Source organism: Oryx dammah, unplaced genomic scaffold (assembly GCF_014754425.2).
Source record: "Oryx dammah isolate SB20612 unplaced genomic scaffold, SCBI_Odam_1.1 HiC_scaffold_12, whole genome shotgun sequence".
In the NCBI taxonomy this organism is placed as follows: Eukaryota; Metazoa; Chordata; class Mammalia; order Artiodactyla; family Bovidae; genus Oryx; species Oryx dammah.
Window position 1 is genome coordinate 55233641 of NW_024070196.1, and position 23401 is coordinate 55257041.

Below are 23401 nucleotides of genomic sequence, written 5' to 3' on the forward strand. Positions count from 1 at the left end.
AACCCACAGGAGCTTCTGCCCCACCAATCACCCAGGTAGAAGGGTTGAGACCTACTTGGGATTCCAGCAGGTGATCACAGGCTTCATGGTATGGTGGCTGTGGTCGATAGTTAGGGCCTCCAGCAGCCAGTGGAGGACGCAGAGCTGGCGGAAGATGGGCTCGCTGCAAAGACAGAGGGCAGGAGCCCAGGGGGATCCTGTTAGAGCAACATTCTTCACAATGGTAGCGACAGAGACAGGACTTGTGCTGGCTCCTGGCTGGAGAGCTGTTGCCAGGCTCTGGGTGTGTGGCACTATCTCTTGTGCACAGCGGTAAAGCTTTGCAGTGGGCTCCTGAGCTATGTTTTGGGCCCATTTTTATAGCTGAGGGATCTGAGGCTCAGAGGTGAGGAGCTTGTGCAGGTCACTGGGCCAGGTGGCAGAACCATGATCAGACATGAGATGACCCCACGCCAGTTGCTGGGAGTCGGCATGCATAGCAGGAAGGAACAAAGGAGGGGCCCGAAAGGCAGAGGTCTTGACTCAGGCAAACAAGAGGATTGAACAAAATGGACATCCAACTATTCATCCAATAAAAATACAATATCCTAGCATTGTCTAAAACGTCTGGAAACACAGGGAAATTAGTGTATTTATCGTACGTCTTCCCTTCCCCCTACTCCAATTAACAACTGGACTCATTGCTTTAAATTTATAAATCCTTTGCCCCCAGATGTAGCTGGATGTTGAGGAAAACCACACTGAATGCATTATTTGAAAGTGTAACTAAGACACTGTTTAAAAATAGGTTTAACCTATATTTTGTGACTTGGGGGCAATTTGTATTATGATGAGCCAGATACTGAGAAGGACACTTGACAGACAGTGTTTGTTGTTGTTCAGCTGCTCAGTTGTGTCCGACTCTTTGTGACGCCATGGACTGCAGCACGCCAGGCTTCCCTGTCCTTCACTACCTCCCAGAGTTTGCTCAGATTCATGACCATTGGGTTGGTGATGCTACCTAACCATCTAACACGGTATTTAATTCTCCCTAAACCCTGCTGGGTATAAATCATATATGAATATTAGAGAAGAGGAAACGGAGGCTTAGAGAGGGGCAATCAGTGTGCTCTGGGTCACACAGCTTGCTGCTGACAGACATGGGATGAATATCCTATTTAACGCCACCAACAGTCCTATAAAAGGGCACTTCTACACCATCCTTTCTGCAGAGAAGGGACTTGGGGAAGGAAAGTGAGCCACCGGAGGTCACACTAGGATTGGTGAGGGTTTGAACTTACATCTGTTTAATCCCAGAGACTGTTCTTTTGTGGACCTGAGCTCTGTTTGCGGTGCTGGTTTGGGCCCAGTGCAGTGGCCACCCTGAGCAAGGTTGGCACAGGGTTAACTCACTGCCTGCATTCTTCCTGGAAATGAGGGGGAGGCCTAACTAGCCGCCCCTCCTTGCCTGGTTCCTCCTCTTACACTAATGCGCCAGATGCCTCCATTAGAACCTGTGTAAGTGCTCTTCTCTGAAACTGCTCCTGGCTTGATCGATGCTCCCCAGGGTTCCTGAGCCTCATGCTCAGAGGGGCATGCAGGCATCCACCCTCTAGCTTCCAGGAAGGCCTGGCTCCCAAGGTGGAACCTGAGCCCTGGGGCTCAAGTGTGGAGCTGGCCCAGGGGTATCCCAGAGAGTCCCTCAGCTTGCAGGGGAGCTGCTTCCAGGCACCCCACTCACAGCCCCCATGTTCTGGGGTGGACGTGTCCACTAGGTATTAGGAAAACTAGAGTCAGCAACTCTCTCTCTCTCTCTTTTTCTGCTAAGCCCCTTCCTTCCTTTGTTTCTCTTCTGCTTTAAAGAAACTACAAGTCCACGGTCCTCCTCCCCTTCCTCTTCCTCCCTATACCATCTTGATCCACACAGGGAAAGTGCATGTTGGCAGCTCTGGGTGCCAACAGTAGCAGTGGCTATGCCATGTGCCTGACCCTGTGCAGACACCCCCTTTCTGTTGCATCACAGGGGGACAAGGGACAGGTGAGCCTCGGATTCATTTCTGCAAGGGACAGGAACAGGCACAAACCTGGCCCTTTCCTTTCCCTGCTGAAAGTCTTCAAACTCCCTAAACCATCTGAATGAATGATGTTCCTCTCCAGTCACAAGCTGAAGTCCTAATCCCTAGCATCTTGGACTGTGACTGTACCTTTAAAGAGGTGACGAAGTTAAAATGAGGCTGTTAAGGTGGGTCCTAATCCAATCTGCCTGGTGTCCTTATGAGAAGAGGAAGTGTGACACACAAATACTAGAGCACATGCTCACAGAGGAAAGACTGTGTGAGGCCAAGGAGAAAGGACCCAGGAGAAACCAATATGTGGGCACCTTGATCTTGAGCTTCCAGCCTCCAGAACTGGGAAAGCGTATATTTCTGTTTGGGAATGTCTGGGCCACCTGGTCTGTGGTGTTTTGTTATGATGGCCCTGGCAAACCAACACCCCTTCACATGGGAGAGACTGTCCCCCTCCTCAGCCCCGAGTCTCCCTGCCCCACTGTGCTGCCATCTGCAGCCTGATGCAGTTCTGCTCAGAGGCACAAGCTTGCCGTACTCTCTCTGCACTGTGTTGAAACCCTAGCTGTGCCATCTGCTAGCTATGTGGTCTTGGCCAAAGTACTTAATTTTCCTGAGTCTCAGTTTTCTCATCTGTATGATGGTGGTAATCATTCCAGTGAAGGTGAGGTGAGGCGTTCAGCACTGCTCTGTGCTCCTGATACACACTCCCTTTCCTCCTCCTCCTCTGCCTCTCAGTGACTGGGTCTCAGGTCAGATGCCACCTCCAGCAGGAAGCCTTCCTTGATTTCTCTAGCCTCCTCTCTCTGAGGAGGTTCTGAAGCCTCCCTACTCTTACAATGTGTCCCTTTGTCCATACACATTGTGTCCCTGCTGTCTTGTTACCTGTCTCCCCAGCCCACAAGCCAGGGAGCTTCAGCGTATTGTCTGCCACAGGCAATTCTGTGCCAGGCACAGAGTAGGCTCAGTACATTTCTGGTTACTAATTGGGATATGGTGGGAATAAACTGGTTTGGATCTGACATTTTCTGGAGCTGAAAATCTGGGCACAATTCTTATATGTACAACCATAGAGGTAACAAAGGAGAGTGGCAACAACAGCAAAATGACAATAATAGTAAACACGCCCCAGAGAGCACTTACGCGGTGCCAGACACTGTTTTAACTGCTCTACATCCATTAATTAAAGTCATTCTTGTAACAACACTTTGAGGAAGGTACTATCAGTATCCCCATTTTTCAGATGAAGAAACTGAGGTCCTGGAAATTACCCAAGGTCAAAAAGGCAGCAAATGGCAAAGCTGGAACCTGAGCCCAGAGAGCTTGGTTACTGAATCTGTGTTCTAACCATCAACACAAAGTTGATGTCTCTTGTTACAGGATAGAGCCCTCCTTCCCTTTTCAGCAGAACAGGGTTTCATCCAATGGGTCTGGACCTTTTTTTTCCATTTATAAAAAGTGCCTTAAAAAATGTGTGCACAAATGTTTACAGCAGTTTTGTTCATAATTGCTCAAAATTGGAAGTAACCTTTAGAGACGTATGGATAAATAAACTGTGGTACATCCAGACAATGGACTGTTATTCGGTGTTAAAAAGAAATGGGCTATTAAGCCATGAAAAGCCAAGGAGAAATCTCAAAAGCGTATCACTAAGTGAAAGAAGTCAATCTGAAAAGGCTACATACTGCATGGTTCCCACAATATGACGTCTGGAAAGCACAAAACTATGGACAAAGTAAAAGGATCAGTGGTTGCCAGGGGCTGGGGATGGGGAGAGGGAAGAATAGGCAGAGTAAACAGAGGATTTTTAGGGCAGCGAAAATACTCTGAATAATAATGAACGGATGGATACATGTTGTTATACATTTGTCTAAACCCATAGGATGTATACCACCAAGAGCAAACCCTAATGTAAACCAGGGGCTGTGGGTGATTGTGAGGTGTCACTGCCGGTTCATCGATTCTACCACATAGCCCACTCTGGTGGGGAATGGACGCACTGGGGAGGCTGGGCAGAGGGAGGAGGTAAGTGGGAAACCTCTACACTTTCCACTCAGTTTTACTCTAAACCTGAAACTGTTCTAAAAAGAATAAGGTCTTACTGAAAAAATAAAGTGTCTCAAACCCAAAGATCTCTCATCTCACATGCAGCAAAATAGAGAGACAGAAAGAAAGGGTCCCCAGAAACATCCTTGATAGAAATTGTTCCTTTTTCATAGTGACTGTCTGTCAGGTCAAAGCACAATATCTTGACTGTTATCAAATTAAAAGAGAAAGCATTTATTTTCTTAAATATGGGGCATAATAGATGGAAACACTAACCAGGGTGCACAAATCCTGCTTCTAAAATCCTAGTGGTCAGAACTCTGGGAGAGCTCCCAGGGGTCCGTGTACCTGAATAAGCAGCCCACTCTGTTGAAACAGCCACACCAACCAGAATACAAGTGGGCATCTACATCCCTGACAAGAAAACAATGTTTTGTCCTTTTACTAAGAGAAATCAGAAAATGCATATAAGGTACCCCATGCTGACTGTCGAGGGCAAGCCAGGATAGTAGCTGTAGGCACAGTTGCTTAGGAAGGGTTGTAAGGACAGTCCAGTCAGCTCTGAGAGGAAAGGACAGGCTGCCCTCTTTCCTGCAGACAGCACCTCACCTCTCTCTCTCTCTCTATCTCTCTCCCTATATATATATATATATATATATATATGTATCCAGTCTTCCTTGGCATCATTGAACTGATCTCCATATAGTCATTTGAGGATTTTCAGCCGGTTCTAGGATCACTCCTATTGGGACTGAAATCCACCTCGGCTGGTGTGAAGACTCGGAATTTGAGAACTGACCCGGCAGGCTCTGCCCGGTGCTTTGTGGTAGAATGATGATAAAACTGCCTGGATTCTCCACCTCTCCCTGCAAACATGTACTTTGCAGTGTGATCTGCCATCTCTTGCATCAGGAGGTGGAATTTTCATTTCCCCCATCCCTTGTATCTCGGCATGCCTGATATCTTGTTTGGCCAGTCGGACACAGTAGAAAGGTCCTTGGGTCCATTCTGAGCCTAAGCCTTAAGAGGCTTTGAGTGCTCAGGCTCTTGTCCTTGGAGCCCTTCCTGAGAGCCATGGAACAAGTCCAGCTAGCATGCTGCATGATGACAGTGATGGTCCCTCTTGTCACCCTATCCACCAACCAACCAACCAACAGACCTGGGTGTAAGGTCCTGCCCTGGACGGGCCTGCCGCCAGCTTCCCACACACATGCAAGCCCAGCCTGGACCAGCGGAACTGATCCGGACAAGCAGACCCACCCAGCTGACCTGCAGACTTTGAACAATAAACGGTTGCTCTTTCAAGCTACTCTACTTTGAGATGCTCTGTCATACAGCAACATATTACTGTTACAGTCTTCAAATGCAGCCAGAGCCTTTTAATAGCCAAGGAAGAGAAGGGTCAGCCTTCAATCTACTGCAGGAGTGTGTGCCTGTGTTTGCAAATAAAACTTTATTGGAACACAGCCACATCATCCATTCACTGTTACTTTCACGCTGCAACGACAGAGTACAGCTGATGCAGAGGGCTGACTATACTACTCCCATTTATATGTATAAAAGACATGAGCATCACAGATTTTGGTATCTGCGGAAGGTCCTGGAACAAATCCCCCACAGATACCTGTCTGCAGGTGCCAGAGAGATCATCTGGTCTACAAAGCCTGAAATATTTACTGCCTGTCCCTTTTCCCTCTAGGAAAGAGGTTGCTGATCCCTGTTCTAGGCCATAACAAATAACAGACACCACTGTGATCATCACCACTACCATCCTCATCATGCAACAAACTTGACACAAAGGTCTGATTTTAAAGTCAGGAGAATTTTGTGAGAATGTTGTGAGAATTTTGGCAGGTTCTGCCTTCTCTCTGGGCTTCAGTTTCCCCAGCTAGCACTGATGGAAGATGAGCAAAAAACTCCAGTCACTTCTGCAATTGATGTAAACCTCTATTTGCTCAGATCAAAGGAAATGGGTTTTGGGACCTAGGAATATGTGTTTTTCCAGGCATTTCCTTACCTTGCCATTCCCCTCACCCAAGTCCTGATCCCCAAATGATTCAGATCCAAGTAAAAGCCTAAGAACCACTTGTTTACACCATTTGGGTTCAGAAGGCTTGTCCATGGAGAGACATATGGAAGTGTAAGTGTTTCCAAGGGTCATTATGAGAAACTGCAAAACTTACTTTTGTAAAGAGATGTTTTAAGAACATCCAATTGAGGCAGCCAGTTGGAATGTCCCTAAACAAATAAGTCTGTGATGAAACCAGTCATAATATCCGTCAAAGGGAGATAGGAGAAAAGTGGGGAGTGGGGCTCATGAAAAGTGGAAATACTAGTAAGGGAGAGGAATGTGTCCAAATACATGGTGTTGATGGTGATAATGATGGTGATGAGGAAGACGGTGATATGGTCAATGGTGCTGCTGATGATGATGGTGATGATGCTGTCAACAGTGTTGATAATGGTGGCATTATCCACCCACAAAATAAGTGCTCTTATTAATGACTTGACATATTGTCCTAGGATTTCAGTCCATTACTTTACGCTTTAAGTACGTGAGACCTGGTAGTCCAAATACATCATGAGCTCCTCAGAGGTAAAACCTTGGGATATACCTTCTGTGTAGTATGTGGTGGTGATAGATCAGGCTTCTGAAGTTAGACACACTTGGCTTAACACCCCAGTGCAGTGACATGCTGAGCTCTGTGATCTTAGGCAGGCTACTATACCTCTCCGAGCTTCTGTTCTCTCATCTGCAGAGACAGGCTAATAAGACACCTGTACAAAAGCGCTGCTGAGAGGACTGAGTGAAACAGGGCCCACCAGAGCAGTCAGTAGTGTCATTTTTACTGTGCATGCCTTTGGGACCTAACAAATATTTGACAAATGAGCAGAAAGAGAAGTCTAGAATCCACTGCCCCATGCCCATTGCCCTAAAGCTGTGGTTCTTACAGGAGGGGGCTGGGGTACCTGTGTGTGTGTGTGTGTGTGTGTGTGTCTGTGTGTGTGTGTGTGTGTGTGTGATTGTGCCCCCAGGGGATTTGGCAATGCCTGGGGACATTCTAGTTGTCAGAGCTGGGGAGGGGATTGGCTACTAGCATCTGGTGGGTGCGGGCCATGGATGCTGCCCAGTATCCTACATCCTACAGCGCACAGGACAGTCTTTCTCAAAGAAGAATTATTTGTCCTTGAATGTCAATAGCGCTGAGGTTGAGCAGTCTTGCCTTAATCTCTGTCCCTGAAATCTCCCAGTTGAAAAGGGCTAACTAGTGAGAAAGGAAAAGCTGGGCTGAGAATTCTCTGGAATAGATAGGAGGGGAATGAGATGTCAAGGTTCCGGAAAGCCTGAGTATTCCTTGGAGGGTTGCTGAGCCCCTGTTACACCATGCATTGATGAGTTTGTACCTGGGGTTGGCTCAGAAGGCAGTGGGGGCTTCTCTGGGAAATAACTCCCTGAGTCTTGGGGAAAACGTGCCCCTAGAGGCTCAGGTGAGACATCTGCCAGGCTTGTGTTGCAGATAGATTTTATCAGGCTTTGCAAACTATTTGATATTAGAGCGTCTGGCTTGGTAAGGAATGGAATGACTCGGTCCCAGCTGGATTGCCGTTTAGCTCTAAGGCACCATGTCTGCTTTCTGTTATTTTTATACGCCACACAGTTTTGCTGGCCCCAGGCTCCCTGTCCCTTTCAAGAGGACAAAGGAATAGCTCCCAATGACCGTTAGCTGGTTGAGTCATTTGACCTTGGCTGCGAATGATAAAGCAGTGAAGCAAACAAGCCCGAGGTGGGACTACTTACACGTGGGCCTCGGGGAGCGAGGGCGAAATAATGCAGCTGTGCATGGGGGTGAACGGTCGCAGGATGACTTCAGCCACTGCCTTCTTTGTCTTCTCATCCCCGTATGTGCTGAAGCAGAAGCAGAAGCAGAGCGATTGACGAGGAGCAGTTTTAACTGCCCACATCTCTAGCGAGGGGTTATCTGGCAAATATCACTAGGCACCGACTATGGACCAGCCAGTAATTTCAGCTGGAAAGGTGAAGGTCCCAGAAGCAGCCAGTAATCAGAGCATGTAAGACCCCCTTCTCTCATGGAGCATCTATTCTTGTGAACGAGCAGAGAGAACACATAAGATCAGTCAGGCAGCTGTGTGGTGCACTGATATACTAGATGAGGGGTTGGATAGGTTTTCTTATCCCACTAGACAAACAGTTATGCTATTGTGGGACATTCAGTCCACATCTTGACTACCTAGTAGCATGAAAGCCATTGATGATGTAAACAGTAAGTTAATGGCAGGGTTTAAATAAAACTTTATTTACCAAACCATTACCACACCTTTACCAAGCTTGGGGGCCCAGGGGCTGGAGTTTGCTGACCCGTTCCCCACCCCCTCACTCCTACTAGTAAGTGATACATGCTATGGGGAGAATAAAAGAGAAGAGAGTTCAGTAGGGCTGGGAGAGCTAGGGGCTGCAATCTTAAACAGAATGATTGGGGCAGGCATGACTGAGAAGGTGACATTTGATAAGAATTTGCAGTGGAAGGGAGTGAACCATTCATCCGTCTGGGGGCAGAGCCTTCTGGAGAGAGGCAGTGACAGGTGCAAATGTCCTGAGGTGGGAGTATGTTTTAGAGACGGCAAGGAGGCACGTTTGTCTGGAGTGGAGTGAGCAACAGAAAGAGGAGAGAGGGAGGGATACAGAGAGAACAGGAGCTTTGCAGACCAGTGCGAGGACCCTGGCCTTTTCTGTGAATGACAGTAAAGGATTCTGAACTGAAACAAGACACGATGTGACCTCTTACAAAGGAGCCCTCTGGTTGCTGTTTTGAGAATGGCCGATGGCAGGGGAAGAGGGCCAGGAGACAGATGAGAAGTGCTGTGATAATTTCAGCTGGAGACAGCATGCTAGCTTGTGCCGGGGTTCTAGCAATGCGGATGGTGAGAAGTGAAAACAACAGGATGGACACAGGGAAGGAGCTGCCTGGAGTCAGTGGTTCTCAGTTGCAGTCCTTCCCTTAAAGAGACTTCTCCCAACCCTCCAGACTGCTGACTCACCAGCTGGATGAATCGGCCCTGAGATCCCCGCATCTCGAACTTCAGAAGTGGGCACAAGTGTGCCCCCAAAGATCAGCCACGACCAGGCATACCTCTTCCAAAGCCCATTCCCTGCCCCACAGGGAACACAGGGGCTTCCTCTGAAGCCAAAACCATCACAGGAAGGGAGGGGACATGATGCTTACAGAGATGTGAATCAGCCCAGACAGACACTTGTCTGAAAAAGACTGCTTCAAAAAGTGAAAAATACTAAGCTACGTTTAATAACATAGGTAAGTTTTTTGTTTTTTCAGCACCATCATGGAGCAAGTCATTTCAGTCAGAGAAAACAGTCCTTTTCCCCCCTTAATTTTGGCATGCCTGAGTCGTAGGGCAAATATTTTTTGCCCATGACCAAATCGAGCCCACAGACACATCTGAATAAGCCTACTGTGTGCATAATGGAATAAGTTGTCTGTATTTTAAAACTGGGAGATGTCACACAAAGATGGAGACTGTAAAGTTCTTGCCACTCTGGGTAAGAGGTGGGCGGGGTCCAAGATCAAGACCATTGCCCACCTGTGCAGGAGGTGGGTGCCCCTTGGGTTGCTTGAGACTTAAGAGCCCCTGGCATCTCACTCCCAGCCTGCCCTGTGTATTCAGGCTACCTGCGTGCTCCTTTAAAGCCGTGTAGTTTTCTCAGCCTGAGCACTTAAACATTGACTGAATCATTGACAGGTTCCCTGATTCATTCATGTCTACCCACATTTATCAAACATCTCTGTGCTGGGGGCTGTGGGTGCAGTGATGCAGGAGACAGAACCAGCCCTGCCCTCTGGAGCTTAGAGCCTCATGGGGGAGATGAGCTTCACACAAACACAGTTGTGACAAGACTCAGTGGGAGCATGAATGGTGCTCGGACAGCCCCAAAGTGAGAAGTTGGCTGAAATTGAGTCTGGGAATACTGTCCGGAGGGAGCTGTATCAATTTAGAAATATATGCCCCAAGTCTCTTTCAGTGGGAAGGTGGCTTTATAATATATAGTCCCATTTCCCTGAAATCTTGGCTCTGTGAATGGCTGGGCCGACAGGACATGTCAGAAGCAGCATGATGCCCATTTCTGGGCCCGGCCTCCAGGAACTGGCAGCTTTTCTGTTCTATGTCTTGGGAGGCTCATTGTTAATTCCTAGCCACCAGCATGCTGGCGGCGGGGGTGGGGGTGGGGGTGCGGGGATGTGGGAAGGCTGTGAAGAGCCTCCTGGGAGCAGAGAACCCAGGCTGCTGGGCTCAATCCTGGCCGAGCTCAGAGCGACAGCAGCCCCAAGGTGCCACTCACATGGATGAGCCCTCTCGGAAACAGACACTCACTCCGAGCCACCCCAGCTGGTTCTGTAGATGATCCTTCTGCCCTGAACCCCACTCAAATGGCAGATGTGTGAGTGAAATAGATGTTTGTTGTCTTGAGTTAATGGGTTTTGGAGTGGTTGCTCACAGCAACAGTAACTGGAACAAAAGTAAATATTGAGCGGAGATCTGCAGGTTGAATGGGAATTAAGTAGGCAGAGGGTGGGGCAAGAAGCTCTGTGAAAGAGGGAAGGTGGGGAAAAGTGTGGCTGGAGGGGAAGACAAGGGCCAGGCTGTCCAGAGCCTCGCAACCCCGGCTCAGACTTTTCCAGTCCTCATCTTATAAAGAATGGTGGCCGTTGAGGATTTTAAACCGGCAGCAGTTTACGTTTGGAAAGATCACTCTGGCTTAGCATAGGGAAAGGAGACGGAGGGAGGCAGAAGAGGTGAAGTGGGGGCACCCACTAGGAATTTACCTTCCTCCTGGGACTTTGAGGACAATCCTTGGGTCATAGAGTTAACTAAAAAGTCGGACCAGAATATGGGGACTTTCCCAGTGGTCCAGTGGTTAAAGCTCTTCACTCCAAATGCAGGGGGCAGGAGTTCAATCCCTTGGCAGGGAACTAAGATCTTGCAAGCCGCAAGGCATGCCAAAAAAATAAATAGGAGCAGAATCTAGGTCCCCAGATTTCCATTTCCATAGGCTCTTAATTCAGCCCTAGAGCTGAGGAAACCACAAGCCAATATGTTGGTGCTCGCAGTCTTACTGGCTCCACCAAGTCCCCCAGTAGTTTGGAATATGTGGAAATTAACCCAGCTTTTACACTCCTTAATTTCTTGTTTTAGGTTTCCTCTCAACTGCAATAATAAGACAAATTCTACCCGTTTTTTTTTTTTTTCACCTTTTTCAGCTGAATTTGCAGCTGAGAAATGAGGTCACTGAACACAGTGAGAAAGACTGCTTGCAGGCAGGAATCTTTGGGGACATACTTGATTTTCTTTCTTCCCTACATAGCTTGTCAGATTTAAAACTTTGGTCTGAAAGAACTTACCCTATGGTCTTAGATCGGGGGGTGGGGTGGTGGGGAGGGGGGGGATAATTCCTTTTAATCCCTTTTACTTTTATAATGCACAGGATCAAACACTGTGTTAAAAAAGCAGTTCTAAATGAACACTTGTATTTTTGATAATTCTGTGATTGGAATTATATTTATAGAACATAGCTCTTAGATGTGAGATACTTTCTAGCCTGCCTGGAAATTGAGATTTTTAGCCATAGATCTGAGGGTTGTAGGTAATTGAGGCCCAGGGAGATCAAATTCATTTCACTGTGTAATGACAGCTAGCAATTACTAGGCATGTCTCATATGTCAGGCTCTATATTAAGCATTATTTTATTTAATCCTCACAACAAATTTGAGAGCTTGGTGAGGTTCATAAGGGTGTAGAGAGAGGAGCCTCAGAGTGGCACAGTGACTTGCCCAAAGTTAAACAGCTGTTATGTGCAAAGTTGGGACTTGAACCTCAGTCCTGTGCTCTTACCCACTACTTCGTACTGGTATGGATCATCTCCCAGTGCTATTTTATAACACCTGCCTCCCCACCTGCATCTGATGGCTATGTGCAATAATGGCCTCCAGTTTTATTTTAATAACCAGCATTGCACAGCTTATAGAATCCACTGGGTAAGACATAACCAGACCAATGTCTATGAGAGGCATGATCTCATGCATATTTAAACTTATTAAACTTTAAATAAACCATGTCATGCACACTGAAACATGGATTGGAGAGGGAAGGATTGTGTTCTGCAATCATGGATTAATGACCATGTGCAAACGTTATAACTGAACTATTGAAATGGTCACAGAAGGGTCCTTAACAGAGGCTATCTTCCCCAGCACCTGTCTGTGTGCTTGTTAATCCGAGAAAAAAGCTCTTCCAGAAGAGAGCCACGAGTTCAGTCCTTCTCTTTATTCTAGAGAAAGGCTGCCAGCTGGCTAGTGTCACTGGAAGTACTAGACTCAAAGAGTGTCACTGGGCTCTTAGGTGACACTGTGAGCAAGATTTGCTCTGAGCTCTTGGGACCTTTACAGAAAGGGTGAGACTCCTTCAATTCATTGAGTGGCTTTGTCTATCCTGTGCCCCTTCAAGGTCCTGGAAGGACACTTTACTAGGGTCCCCTAAGTGGCTGGATGGTGGTGGCTCAGGCCATGGATTGCTTGCTTTTCTTTTTTCACTCTGAAAATCACATTTCTGATTTTTGGCAAAAGATAAACACCATCACAGCTTCCTCCTCCAGCCCTGGCCTTTCTAAGCAGGCATGCTGGCTGTAGGATTTCTGGTGGACTGAAACAGCAGGGTGTAACCACACCTCTTTTGTGTCACCCAACAAACTCCCACTGAGCACTGAAGGTCTGCTCAAAAGCCACATTTTGGGGAATTCTTTCCAGATTTCCTTTCCACCTCCAAAACTGAAGGGGCTGGACACTGTGAAATAATGGAAATCCATCTATCTATATCTATATATCAGTCTCTGCCCCCAGTTCCTGGCACAGAGCTCCTAAAACTCTTGGAATTTCCTAAGTGATACAAGAGCACCAGGAGCAGCTCTTGTTCTAATGTTTGGTGTTATACCCTGGATCATGTCACAGAGTTCCCAAATCTCTTGGGATTTCCTGGGTGACCAGGGTGTCTTTTTATTCAAATGTGGTGACTCTTAGTGGGCTCCTGGATAGCTTCAGGATAGGGACTTGTTACCAGAAAGACTGAGCCATTAGAAGCTGGGAACTCCCTGGGAAGGGGAGAGGGGCTAGAGGCTGAATTAACGACAGTTCGTGCCCGTGTGATGAAGCCTCCATAAAAATCCCAGAAGTACGGGGTTTGGAGAGCTTCTGGGTTGATAACCACATCCAGGTAACAGGAGGATGGCAAGCCCTCCAACTCCACGGAGACAGAAGCTCCTGTGCTTGGGACCCTCCCAGATCTCACCCTATGTACTTTATCTTGGTGCTCATCTGTACTCTTTATTATATAATAAATGGGCCTGGCATGCTGCAGGTCATGGGGTCGCAAAGAGTCGGAGAAGACTGAGCCACTGAACTGAACTGAACTAGGAAAATGTAAGTCGGTGTATCCCTGAGTTCTGTGAGCCACTCTAGAAAATGATCAGACTCAAAGAGGAGGTCATGAGAACCCTGATTTATAGCTGGCTGATCAGCAGTACAGCTGACAACCTGGGACTAGTGATTGGCGTCTGATGTGGGGGGATCACCTTGTGGGAGTGAACCCTTAACCTGTGGGCTCTGATGCTAACTCCATGTGGAAAGCATCAGAACTGAATAGGATGGTAGGAGACCCCACTGGTGTTGCAGACATTTGCTTGGTGTGGGGGAAACCCCCACACACCTGGTGTCAGAAGTGTGAGTGTGATCGTGGCATGAGAGCCAAGGAGAAACACACGGGAGGAGTGTCCTTCTTTCGCAGGCACACTTCTGGGAACTTTGGGTGCACGCCATGGTGCCGTGTTGTGGCTTCACGTGTGGTAGGAGCTGTTCCTCCACCCTTTTCACATCTTCGTGCCGTCAGAAGGCCGGCTTGCAGTAGGCCTTCAGTACATGAATGGTTGGCTATACAATGAGACTGGGCCAGGGTCGAGACTGTCCCCCTTTCTCATCCCTACACTCACTGGGAAGCCAAGATAAAGGTCTAAGACCATAATGCACTAAGGGGCCATGAATATTTCCGTGAAGATCTTGTGGGGAAACCAAGAAATAGCTTTACATTTCTCATGCACGTGTGCTCAGTCATTTCAGTCGTGTCCAGCTGTTTGTGATCCTATGGACTGTAGCCCACTGGGCTCCTCTGTCTATGGGCTTCTCCAGGCAAGAAGACTGGAGTGAATGGTCATGCTCACCTCCAGGAGATCTTCCTGACTCAGGGATTGAACCCATATCTCCTGAATCTCCTGCAGTGCAGGTGGATTCTTTACCGCTGAGCCACCAGGGAAGGCCTTACATCTCACACTCTGAGGCAAAACCGTATAAAAACCCTTATTAGATGTCTCTGTTCTCACCCAGTGATAGCTGCCCTTTCGCTCTTCTCTCTTCCAAAGGGTCCCTTCTCCTCACACCCTTAGCCTGTCTGTTGAATGTCCCCATTCTATCTATCCGGGAAGCCTTTGTGCTCTTCCTCTGTATCTGCTTGTTCACCTGAATACCTTTTGCTCGCCAAAGGCAGCTTCTCCTTGGGAAGCTCACTCCCTGGAAGGTATGGGGGCGGGGGCTGCAAGTCACAGAGTTTTCTCTCCTCTTAAATAAATGCACAAATGGTGGGCTAGTTTATTTAGACCAACCCTTTAGACATAAATAACCAAAAATGTTGGACAAAATATTCTTTTTAAAAAAGTGTCAAAGAGCCGACAACAAAGTGGGATTCTCTTAGCCAAAACTGGAGTGAGACTGGAGACCACTAGAAAGGTGAGGCAGCCTGAGTGCTGCTTTGGTCCTAAGGACGTCTGTCAAGCTATAAAAGGTTAACTTTCCCTCTGACAGCTTCACAGGGCAAGGGGGGTGGAAAACAAAGTCTGCACAAATGAGGAATCAAAGAGGAGAGAGGCCTTCCTTACAATAAGTGTGGTTGCCAAGGGCCACACCTTGGGGGGAGATGACTACAACTATGCCTGTCCCTCGTGGTCCTCACTCAGGGTTCCCAACAGTCCCAGGGGACCTTGAGCTTTAAGAGGACTTGGCGACCACTAGTGTCCAGCCTGACCTCCACCCCACTCCAGGGCCTCCCAGAGGAGAATTCCCTTCATTCCCTCTTCAGCTGAAATTTACATAACATAAAATTAACTGTTTCAAAGGTTGTAATTCAATGGCATTTGAACCAATGGTTGTACAACCATCACCTGACTCTTGTGCCAAAATGTTTTCGTCAGCCCCAAAGGAGACACTGCGCCCATTAAGCAGTCACTCTCTTATCTGCCCCACTTCCTCAGCCCTTGGTAACCTCCAGTCTACTTTCTGTTTGGGATGAACCTCAAAACGTTATGGTAAGTGAAAGAAGCCAGACACAGAAAGGTCCCATACTGTGCGATTCCACTGACAGGACTATTGCTTTTAAGATGCACACATTCCTACTTCTTTTGTTAACAAGAGGGCTTTCCGGTGGAGTGGTAAAGAATCCATGTGCCAGTGCAGGAGACATAAGAGATGCAGGTTCGATCTTTGCGTTGGAAGGATTGTGAGGAACAGAATTTGGGAAGCGGTGCAGAAGAGAGGGACTGTCTGCTGGGGATCCCACTTCCTCCTTAGGCACCAACATGGCAACTTGGGTTCCTAAAGTCAACTCTAGCACAGTAGCTCTCAACCTTGGCTCCACATGGGAATTCTCGAGGGGAGCTTTGAAAAAGGCTATGTCCAGGTAACATCCCCAGAAAGTCCGATGTTGTAATGGGTCTGAGAAGCACCCAGGTGACTCTGATGTGGAGCCAGGGCTGAGCCCATTGCTTTAATAGGACAGTGGCTATGGTGGCAGGCCATTTCTACCACATATATTGGGTTAGTCAAAAGTTCATTCAGGTTTTTCCCATAACATCTTATGGAAAACTGGGGCCAACCCAACACTTCCTCTCTTCCTGCTGTAGCATTTCCTTCCCATCTCTGATTTATGCCTTGTTCGCTCTGCCCAAGAGAAGTATCCCCAGAGCTTGTTTCTGCAGAATGGCACAATCCATGAAAGTTGGTGTCACTCAGTTTGGGACTTAGGGGACGCTTTCCATAATTCAATAATGGGAATTATGTGAGGATCTCTAAGCCTCATTCCTAATCTCTAAAAGTGAAAAGAAAGTGAAGTCGCTCAGTTGTGTCTGACTTTTTGCGATCCCATGGGCTGTAACCTACCAGGCTCCTCTGTCCATGGGATTTTCCAGACAACAGTACTGGAGTGGGTTGCCATTTCCTAATCTCTAAAATGGGGCTAATCATAGCATCTATCTCATAGGAACATTTTGAAAATTTGACAGAAAGATGTGCACAAAGCACATGGTAGACAGACACCCATTATCAATTGTGATTATTAGCATGATTGTTATTGTTATATGATTGGGTATTTCATAATGTTCCAGTCTGTTGATGGTCCTTTCCTAACCAGAGGAGAGACCTTTATAAAAAGAGGGAGGCTACTGTATTCAACAAACCACAACAATTTTTTTTTTTTTTGGTTCACTTGCTTTGGGTGGACACTGAACTAGGATCTCAGGTTTCAGGAGAAGGTCTAGAACAGGGATATTGATCTGTAATGAAACAAAGTAGCACACAAACACCATATGGGAACTCAAAAGAGTCCAGAATGGATTTTGGAGGTGGTGGGCTGAATTCCAGGAAGCTGCAAGAGAGGGTGGCATTTAAGCTGAGCTTGTAAGGATAAGGGATAAGTAGCACTTTAGTTGGGAGAGGATGTAGTAGTAGGGAACAGCATTTAAGGCCCAGGGAACAGCACAAGAAAATACCTAGAGGTAGGGATAAACCTTGGAAGAAGAGGGAAAGAAGCACATCTGGGGACCTGCAAGATTTCCTGGTTAGCTCTTGGCTCTGGATATGAGAACGGACACGTGTAGTAGAAGATCACTGAATATCTGAAGGTGAGGCTGGCGAAGTAGGTTGAGTCAGATTGAAAGAAGTCATCAGACATCAGCCTAAGAAGGGGCTTCCCATGCGAGACAGCTGCCACCCCTCAACCCAACCAGCCAGTGTTCCTTCTCAATGGTCCTTCCCAAGGCTACGGGGCTGCAGCGACAGAGCTCTACTTACGGCAGAACCAAATCCCCATACTGGATATCTGACAGCATTTTGGCTGGTTGGAATTTATTTCTTTCTTCCTCTTTTAGTTTCTCCAGTTGTTGCTGCTTCTTTTTCAAGGCACTCTCCTCCTTCAGGATGGTGAAGTATCCACGGCCAATCTTCACCCACTGAATTAAGGTGCTGAAGAAAAGAAAGAGGGAGAAAGATGGCTGGCTATCAAGGCAATGTCTTACTATCTTGGGACCGACAAATAAATGAAGGACACTCTCAGCCCCAGTAGCAGGAGACTTCCTGTCTTTAGAATTCCAAAGTCAGAGCTACTTACCCTAAGCTTGAATTCTACCAAAGACCACCTCCTACCAAAGACCTTGAACAAATTATCTAACCTCTCCAGGTTTTGGTTCCACCACTCAACAAATACTTATTGAGTGCCTGCTGTGTGCTAGGCACTCTGCTAGGTACTATGAAATGAGAATAACAATTCACATCCTGGAGGACTGATTTAATTGGCAGTATTTTTATTTGTTTTGTTTGTCATGGTTTGTCTTAGATTCCACGACATGTGGTATTTGAGTTCCATACACATATGTCACTGGAAGGTCACTGGCAATCTTTTCCTAAGTGTAGACCTTGCTTCTCAGCTCGTAAACTTTTCTGAATTTCTACACTACATGCCACATTCTTAATCTCTAAAATAGGGTTAATCACAGCTTCTATCTCATAGGAACAATTTGAAATTTTCACAAAAATTTGGCAGGCAAGGATCAGGTGTCACCTGTCCGGCCATGTTCTTGTCACAGCAAAATAATCTCTCAGGTTCCTCACGCATAAAACTGGGCAAAATCAAATGACTGTGTACCGGGTGGAACACAGTGAAGCCAGATTATACATAACTGGCCCTGAATTGTCCATTTGGGCTTTTAAGTTTAGGGATGCAAGCAGTTGATGTGAGGTGGAATTTGTATTTGAAACAAAAATGCTCCTCTGTTTCACTTTCAAGCTTCTGAACCCACTCATCAAAGAACACCCTGAGACTGCCAGATAAGCTGATAGAAAAACCGGAACCATGTGCAACCCTTCAATTCCACAAAAGAGGATTTTCTTGATGTGGCGCAAACAAAGCAAATGCAGAGCTAATCTGGGAGCTGGGGCTGGCCTGACAGCAAACGCTAGTTCATGATTATGTTACTTCATGGAGCCTCTTTGCTCAGAGTTTGGTTCAGAGGTCAAGACTGTCATCATATACACAGCACAAAGGTATAAAATGACACAACTCACATTGTGAGGCTTTCTGGGCAGAGCAGGGGTGGCTTAGGGTTTTGTGGGAGTAGGGCTGGGGCGAGGGGTCCTTTGTTTGTGTGGGGACTGAGCTCTGCAGCAACAAACAAGGAGCACCTTGGATTTCTTCTTATAACGCTCCCCCTGATGTGGGCAGAGGGAAGGCGGGTTGGGCAGCTCAGAAGCGTCAACGGTCACACAATGAAGTCAGAAGGATGGAAGAAGACGGGGAAGAGTAAGATGGGGAGATCACCTGCCTTCCCACAAACTCATCAGAATATGGAACAACTCCTACAGCACCACTTCTAAATGACAGCTGAAGACCCCAGACCTCCAAAAAGGCAAGCCAATCTCCTTAGCACGAGAAAGCAAAGCAATATTGTAAAGCAATTATCCTTCAACTGGAAATAAATTTTAAAACAGACTGGTCATAGCATTGATTCACAGCCAGTTCCAAACGTGAGTGTTTGCCTAAACAGCTGCATCTTTATTAACCAGTCAACAAAGACATTCTGAATACCCACTGTGTGCCAGGAGCTGCTCTAGGTGCTGAGATTCAGCAGTAAACAAAACAGCTCACAGCATCCTGGTCCTCACGAAGCTCCTGTTCCAGGGGGTGGAGACAGACATGGAACAAAGCAGTGAACTGTAGGTGACACGCTAAGTACTGGGAGGAGCATGAAGCAGGGACACGGGAGAGTGAGAGACAGGGCTGGCGGAAGGGTTAGTGCCATTTCGAACTCATGGTCAGTGAAGGCCTGGATGCTTCTGCAGGCCAAGGAGTGCCAAAGATGGCCAGCAAGCCACCAGAAGCTAGGAGAGCAGCATGGTACAGAGTTTCTCCCTCAGGAGTCAGAAGAAACCCACCCTGCTGATACCTTGATCTTGTACTTCTAGCCTCCAGAACTGAGACAACACATTTCTGCTGTGTAAGCCACCCAGTTTGTAGTACTTTGTTACTGTAGCCCTAGAAAACTAAGTATAGTATGATCACATCTTTAAACCTACACGTAGAACAGCCCAACTCTTTGTTTTCTTTGACTGTGAAGGTTAACAAAATTCTTATGAATTTTATAATAAGTGACAGGCTGATGGTCCACGCCACAGCAAATAAAAGGGGCTTGAGTATTATGTGCCAAGCCCTGAGCTGACACCTATTTTGCCTCAGAGTCTGTGCTAGGCAGTTACAATATGTCAAGTTCTGTTCAAGCACTGTCATTACAAGGAAGGACGTATCTTCAAAGAATTCACAGACTCCACCTCTACATCTAAGTCACCTTATTTCTACAAAAGTAGAGATTAAGAGTTTGGCAAGAAATTTACTTGACTTGGTTATGCCCTTATTCCAAAAAGGATTCAGTTCAGTTCAGTTCAGTTGCTCAGTCGTGTCTGACTCTTTGCAACCCCATGAATCGCAGCACGCCAGGCCTCCTGTCTGTCCATCACCATCTCCTGGAGTTCACTCAAACTCACGTCCATTGAATCAGTGATGCCATCCAGCCATCTCTTCCTCTGTTGTCCCCTTCTCCTCCTGCCCCCAATCCCTCCCAGCATCAGAGTCTTTTCCAATGAGTCAGCTCTTCGCATGAGGTGGCCAAAGTATTGCAGTTTCAGCTTTAGCATCATTCCTTCCAAAGAACACCCAGGGCTGATCTCCTTTAGAATGGACTGGTTGGATCTCCTTGCAGTCCAAGGGACTCTCAAGAGCCTTCTCCAACACCACAGTTCAAAAGCATCTATTCTTCGGCGCTCAGCTTTCTTCACAGTCCAACTCTCACATCCATACATGACCACTGGAAAAACCATAGCCTTGACTAAATGGACCTTTGTTGGCAAAGTAATGTCTCTGCTTAGGGGCAGACAATTTAAAAAGTGAGAAAGGCAGGAGACGAGACAAATAAGAAAACAAGATCAGGTAAGACAAGTATCAAATCTCATGACACACGAGCTAATACACAGATTTGGCCCTGAGCATCCTAGAAGCCAATGCAAAGAGGGAAACATAATCCCTCATGTGATTTCCAATGACCAAGAGACATCGAAAAGCTGTTTGGGTAATGGCTAGCCAATCCAGGTGGAAGAGGAAGAGATTTCTTTCAAGGATCTGAATAAGGAGGACACGGTGAAAAGCCAAGTCTGCAACACACCTCTGGATGTGGGTATTGATGAATGCCTGTCTTACTGGTGAACTCACAGAAGAGACTAGGGGAGACGGTGGTTGCTAGTTTGAGGAATCTAGCAAGTTTTCTGGTAGAATTGCAGCTTCTGTCAAGCAAGGCAGCCAGACTCCCAGCTGTTAGATCCTCTGGAAAGAACTGGTTGAGAGATGAACAGAGGTGGCCAGGGGCTGTGTGTGTGTGTGTGTGTGTGTGTGTGTGTGTGTGTGTGTGTGTCTGTGTGTGTGTCTGTGGTGGTGGGGGTGGGGGGTGGGTGGTAAATGTCCAGGCCCTCAGGTCAGACCCACCAGCCTATTCTGGGAACTTCAGGACTGCGGGGTGTTCATTCCACGTACTGTGAAGCGCACCCCTGCTACTGCAGAAGTCCATTTAAAACTGCTTAATATTTTATCAAATTCTTGTTTAATTCCCTTGCATGTTCCCTCTATTTTCTTCATCATTATTGCTGTTACCAGGCTATCTGCGGGAAGGGAGGTATTTGCAGGGAAGAGCAGTTTCCGCCTTTAAGTCCACTCACCCAGCGCCTCCTGCTCACTGCTTCCCACAATGTAAAACTCCCCTCCTGCTCACTGCTTCCCACAATGTAAAACTCCCCCAGCTAACATTGCAAGAGGAGCGATGGGGAGGCAAATAATTAACTGCATCAGGCAAGCAGAGGAAGAAGCAGATTATAGAATGGAAAGTTTCCTCCACCCAAAGCCACTTCCTCTTCACTGATGCAGTGGAGAAGGTTTTTACATTTAAGGGACAAACGTTCTCTCTACGGGAGTCTGTGTGAGCTGATGAATGAAAACTGTGCAGTATGACATTACAAATAGTCTCCTGGGGCTCAGTTGAGTCAGACTGAAGGGGTGGGTTTCCCTCCAAGCACCTCCTGATCTGAGAGCCAGTGGATGTGGTGCTGAGGCTTGGAGGGGCAGCCTCTGGATGGGGTAGGTCTCTGCTACCTGCTTAGGCAGATTTTAAAGTTCTCTGAACCATAGTCTCTCCACCCCAAAATGAGGAAAAAAGTCATTCCTGCCTCCAAGGGCTGCTGGGAGGGTTAAATGAGACAGCGGATGTAAAGAGCTTAGCGTAGTATCTCAATGATTGGGTACTATGATTACTACTGTCAACTCATTGAGCAGTTGTGATCTGCAGTTAAGAAAACAGAAGGAAGAGGTTAAGTGAATGACGAAGGTCATAGTGGCTGCAAAGTAGCAAGCAAGGGTTGGGAGCCCCCAGGGCTGATTCTGGGATTTCTCTCTCTGCCTGCATATGCTGCAAACACCAGACTATTCAGTAGAGAGCTTTAAAGCTTCAAGTTTATGTATCTCTGGGCTGTTCTTATTGCACAGGGTTCACCTCTAGGCCCTCAGAAGAGAAACTGGTGGTGTACATGTTCCTTCTTTAGGCCATGTTTAATCCAATCCAAGTCACCACCTGCGGCAGATTAGGTCATCGTTCACCGGATACTCCCTCCATCCCCCCTTCCCCGCTTCCCTACATTCAGGGGTGGAATGTACACCCAGCATCTTGATTTTGAGCTTCACCATGTGACTTCTTTGGCCAATGGGATGTTAGCAGGTATGACCTGAACAGAAGCTTGAAATAAGCTTGCTCAGTTGGGTCCATGACAAGAACCAAACCCACTATTTTGTTGACCCCAGAAGAATAAAAAAGTCAGGGAACAGATCTGAACCAGCTGATCTCAACCTAAGTCAGCCAAATTCGTTACCCCACAGATGTATAAGCAAGGAAGAAATACTTACTGAAAATCACTGAGTTTCAGGGTAGCTTGTTACACAGCATTGTGGTGAAAATAGCTGACAGATACATCATTTGTTATAAGACATGACATTATTTTACTAACCACAAAGAAGGAAAAACCCATGAAAAGTCAATTAAGACATGACTGTATGTTGTATTTCCAGTACAGAGATGCCAAAATGTGAAAAATGTGCCTATTAGATATGACAAAATATGGCACTGAGAAAATAATGCCTCAGACCTGAGAAGAGATGATATGGCACAGAACTTGGGGCATAAGGTAATTAAGAGGCCCCTCAGAGAAGTAGCTATTGACAGCATATCTGATAAGCTGCGTAATTTTCTGGTATTCTCTGTGAGATCAAGAGTCCTTTCTGATTGTGAGATTTACCCACACATCTACTGTTAATCTTTACCAAGCCATTCCACCCTTGAGTGATGCTATCTAGCTTCTTGCTACTCAAAGTATGGTCCCTGAACCATCAGCATCAGCAACACCCAGGAGCTTGTTAAAAAGGCAGAATCTTGGGTGTCCCCCTCAGACCTCTTGAATGAGGGTCTGCATTTTCATAGGACCCCTGGATGACTCATATACACATAGAAGTTTAAGGCGCACTGGTTTAGCTATTCTATTCCTTTTATTAAAAAAAAAACAACAAAACTCTTGCAGAAAGAAATCTTCAAACTGGCTTTATTAGAAGCCTGATTCCCTTGGTGAAGTGAAGTGAAGTGAAGTGAAGTTGCTCAGTCGTGTCCGACTCTTTGCGATCCCATGGACTGTAGCCCACCAGGCTCCTCCATCCATGGGATTCTCCAGGCAAGAATACTGGAGTGGGTAGCCATTTCCTTCTCCAGGGGATCTTCCCAACCCAGGGATCGAACCCAGGTCTCCCTCATCGTAGGCAGATGCTTTAACCTCTGA

At 46.9% G+C, this 23401-nt stretch overlaps 1 protein-coding gene across 4 annotated transcripts in view; it reads right to left on the reverse strand.

Moving 5' to 3' along the window:
• The window catches only part of CCDC60 (coiled-coil domain containing 60), a 173857-nt gene that overhangs the window by 33837 nt on the left and 116619 nt on the right, over window positions 1-23401 (reverse strand). For all 4 annotated transcript variants that reach the window (XR_005722957.1, XR_005722956.1, XM_040250794.1 and 1 more), the window contains exons 3-5: window positions 17285-17455; window positions 7891-7998; window positions 56-163 (exon numbers count right to left, since the gene is read on the reverse strand). Coding sequence is in view for 2 of the 4 variants with exons in the window: in XM_040250794.1 (XP_040106728.1) it covers window positions 56-163; window positions 7891-7998; window positions 17285-17455 (387 nt within the window). In the remaining 2 variants the exon portion in view is untranslated. The remainder of the gene's footprint in view (window positions 1-55; window positions 164-7890; window positions 7999-17284; window positions 17456-23401) is intronic.